Source organism: Hibiscus syriacus, unplaced genomic scaffold, assembly GCF_006381635.1.
Source record: "Hibiscus syriacus cultivar Baekdansim isolate YM2019G1 unplaced genomic scaffold, ASM638163v2 tig00110387_pilon, whole genome shotgun sequence".
In the NCBI taxonomy this organism is placed as follows: domain Eukaryota; kingdom Viridiplantae; phylum Streptophyta; class Magnoliopsida; order Malvales; family Malvaceae; genus Hibiscus; species Hibiscus syriacus.
The window spans coordinates 4,350,449-4,354,208 of NW_024062717.1; the positions used below are offsets into that span (position 1 = coordinate 4,350,449).

At 35.3% G+C, this 3,760-nt stretch overlaps 1 protein-coding gene across 1 annotated transcript; it reads left to right on the forward strand.

The window, feature by feature from the left end:
• The first annotated feature begins 2,239 nt into the window (after positions 1–2,239).
• Positions 2,240–3,555, forward strand: LOC120122714. The gene has a single exon (XM_039141828.1). It carries the CDS (start codon positions 2,341–2,343, stop codon positions 3,364–3,366), a length of 1,026 nt encoding a protein of 341 aa, XP_038997759.1. The 5' UTR covers positions 2,240–2,340; the 3' UTR covers positions 3,367–3,555.
• Positions 3,556–3,760: the final 205 nt, after the last annotated feature.

The window sequence follows — 3,760 nt, forward strand, 5'->3', positions numbered from 1 at the left end:
CCAACTATACCTCTAATTCTCATACATATACCTTGGGCTTTAACCATATAATTATTATTTCATTATTTAAAGTGTGTCTTATTCACATATAATACATTCTCATAAGGTATTTTCATGTAGAACATTTTTCGTATAAACATATTCACATATCACATGTTCACATTCATGTGCATATAACAATTAAAACATAGCTTTAGAATTGTAACTTAATTAAACCATTATAAAAATATTGCATAAAAGAAATAAAACGATTTTCGATCAAAAACTTCGAGGTTGACTTATCGCAAGTTGTCCTCCAATCTAATATAAAACAAATGAGTTGCACTCACCTTTGCCTCACGTAAGTTTTAAACGAAGTTCTTTTTCTTTTCGATCAATCTCGTACTATGTTGATTCCTTCGATACAATTTCAAACCAAATATACACATAGATATATCCAATATCAATACCAACTTTCCATTGATCTATATCAAATTAGCAATTACAAAAACAAAACGAACTCCCAATTAAAATTCATACCGAATAGTATCGGTACCCCTCCTACAGTACTGATACTTTAATATTATGGTACCAATACCCACTTCAGTATCGATACCATTTTGGTATTCTGGAATTTCATCCTCAATAATAGTATCGATACCTCATTCTTGGTATCGATACCCAACTTTAGTATAGATACTAATTCAATTAATACATATATTGTTTATCATATTCAACCTATTTCCTTCAATTTAACATTATAATATCGATATTGTTCTTCCAGTATTGATACCCTAGCCCATATTTCATTTAGTTCACTTCAAATTTTACCCAAAATTCACCTAAATCTCTTACTCTTAGCTCCATTCAACTCCTCAAACTCACTGACACTTATCCTAATCAACTTATATCCAATAATACACTTATAACATCCAAATTTCTCTATGGAATTCTTAAAACTAAAAATCATACCTTTCATTCAAACATGTTCTCAATCATCTCCAACACTTCAAATCTCTTAGTTGGACACTTCAAATCTCTTAGTTGGACCTTTCACAAGTCAATTATACCTTTAGAATCCAATTATTAACCAAATTTCAACCTTTCACTTAAAAACTCATTTCACTAATTCAATAAGAATTCCTTAGTAACTTAGTTTTTCTTCATCTTTAAGCTTCCTTAATCTTATATACCACTTAAAGCTTCAAAACAAATCCACAAATTAAAGAAACAACCAACTTGAAAGTAACTCACCTTGGAAAATGAAGGTTCACGGGCAAGAAGAAGAAGAAGAGAAGATAACCCAGAGTTCCGGACTTTTCTTTCCCCTTTTCTAATTCCTCACATGCTTAAATGGGTTTAGAAATGAATTTTAAATTCATTTCCTACAAAAAGACCAATATGCCCTCCCTCTCTTCTATTTTTGCTAAAAAGTCCTAACCACAAATTTACAAAATATTAATCTTTAAACTTTTCAATTTATCAAATTTAACCACAAAATTTTGAATCCTTACATTTCAGTCACTGACTCGATATTTGGAGTATTACATTCTTTATGTCCCTTGTACAAATATAATAAAAAAAAAGAATTCTTTTATTTTTTATTTTATTAAAAATCTATTATAAAATTTGAAAATTTTGTTGAAAGTATATTTTTTTAAAAAGAAAATTAAAACCAGAGACTTTTCCCATAAAAAGTAAACAAAATATAAAGTGATTAATTAAAAATATATATAATCTCACTCACAGAATGAGTGTCTATAAATCTAGTATAAATAATTCCTATCCTAGGATATTTTAATAAGCTTAAAAAAGCTCAAATGATAGTAAAAAATGATTGCAAATATAAATTTAATGAATAAATGTGTGGTGACTAAATTAATTAATGAAATATATTAATATAGAAATGTTGTAAAATATTATTGTGATTGAAACCTTCTGTTTTGGAGTCGATTATTTAGGATAAGCAAAGTAGGGTTTGAATACGTTATTTTAGATATTACTGTTGGGTGGAGGTGATAAAAATAGTATCCTTTGGAGAAATGTCACACTATTTTAGAAGTAAAATACAAGGAAGCAGATGCAAAGAATAATACATTGCAGGCTCACATTAAACATTTTATATATCAGAAGAAACAAAATCGATTGGTTCAAAGAAGAAGAAACAACATTGTCAACTTACAAAGCTTCCATGTGACTTCCCCTTTCTCTTCATCCACTGCTCTCCCATTTGTCTTCCCTTTAAGTAAACCCATTCTCTGGGGGAAAAAAAGTAAACCCATTACTTCCTCTTTCTTTTCTTCCTTCTGGCATCTGCCATTGGCAGAGAAAAAAAGAAGAAGAAGAAGAAGCTGAATTTCAATGGCTGCAACAGCTACAAGAACCCAAATTCAACCTCCAAACCCTTTGCTCAAACCTCCACAAAGATCAAACCTTGTTTGTTTCTCTTTTGCTGCATATTCCAAAGCTCTTATCCACCATCTCGGATCCCTCGACATCCCCATCCTCCCCGGCTTAACTGACCAAGAATTCTCCTCCATCGAATCTACTTTCCATTTCACCTTCCCTCCCGACCTTCGTTCTATACTCCGAGAAGGCCTCCCAGTCGACCCTTCTTTCCCGAACTGGCGATCTTCATCCCCTCAGCAGCTCAACGTTCTCCTCAACCTTCCTTTGTTGTCTCTTTCGAAGAATATTAAGCTGCGCAACTTTTGGTCCGAGTCATGGGGAGCTAAACCTTCGAATCCCAATGAAGCTCTGGCTTTGGTTGAAAAATTGTTTATGACGGCGCCCCTTTTAGTTCCCATATATCGAAACTGTTATATCCCTTCGACACCAAACGTGGCGGGAAACCCTGTTTTCTACGTTGATGGGGAGGAAGTTAGAATCTTGAGCTTTGATGTCGCTAGGTTTTTTCAGGAAGTTGAATTTTTTAGAAGAGGTGGGGTTTTCAAGTCTTTCACGAGGAGGAAAAGCAATGGTGTCAATAACAAGGTGCCGGTTTGGGCGGCGACTTCCGCTCGGATGATTGAGTTTTGGACAGACGTGGCGGAGAGAGGGAGGAGGGTGGTGGCGCGTGGGGTGACTACGGGGTGGTGGAGTAAGGGCGACCCGGTGGATGATGACTTCGGGTTGGGCAGATGTTTGGAGGAAGTGTTCTGGAGATTGCGAGATGGAGGGTGGAGGGAGGAGGAAGTGGGGGAGATGATGATGATGGATGGCTGTGATCAAAGCGAGAACAAAGAGAATAATGCGACCTCATCGTTGCGGGTTTTGTCGGTTGTGTTGTTACGCGCGGGATGGAGTAGGGAAGATGTGGTGTACTCGCTTAATGTCGACGACGCTGAAGAAAAACCATTTTTGGAACCTGAATCTCCAAATAGCTAATTCCATTGTTGAGGGAGATGATAATGGAAATAGCAGAATCTAACCGCCGATTGAAGTGCAGTGCACAAACATTTCAATTATTCTTTTCATACATTTACAAAAAAGGTAGCTTCTTATGATGGTTAGATACTTTTGGGTCGCGTATAGAAACACAAATGAATATTAGGGTCAATGATCCCTTTCATAGAACTCCAGTTAAAATATTTATTATTATATTTGTATAGTTGTCGTTAAAAAGAATAAATGAAGAGTGTGTTTCACAGAAAGCTCTACCTGCCAAATGCCAACTAAGAACTTGGTGTCCTTGGAACTGAGAAATTCAATATCCCCCCCCCCCCCCCCCCTCACTTTCAAAGACTTAAAATTAGAGATGGTTACGAGTCGGTGGAGTCAC

Excerpts from the sequence above, each read along its gene's own strand:
- LOC120122714 (XM_039141828.1), top strand. The coding sequence starts at position 2,341 with ATGGCTGCAACAGCTACAAGAACCCAAATTCAACCTCCAAACCCTTTG.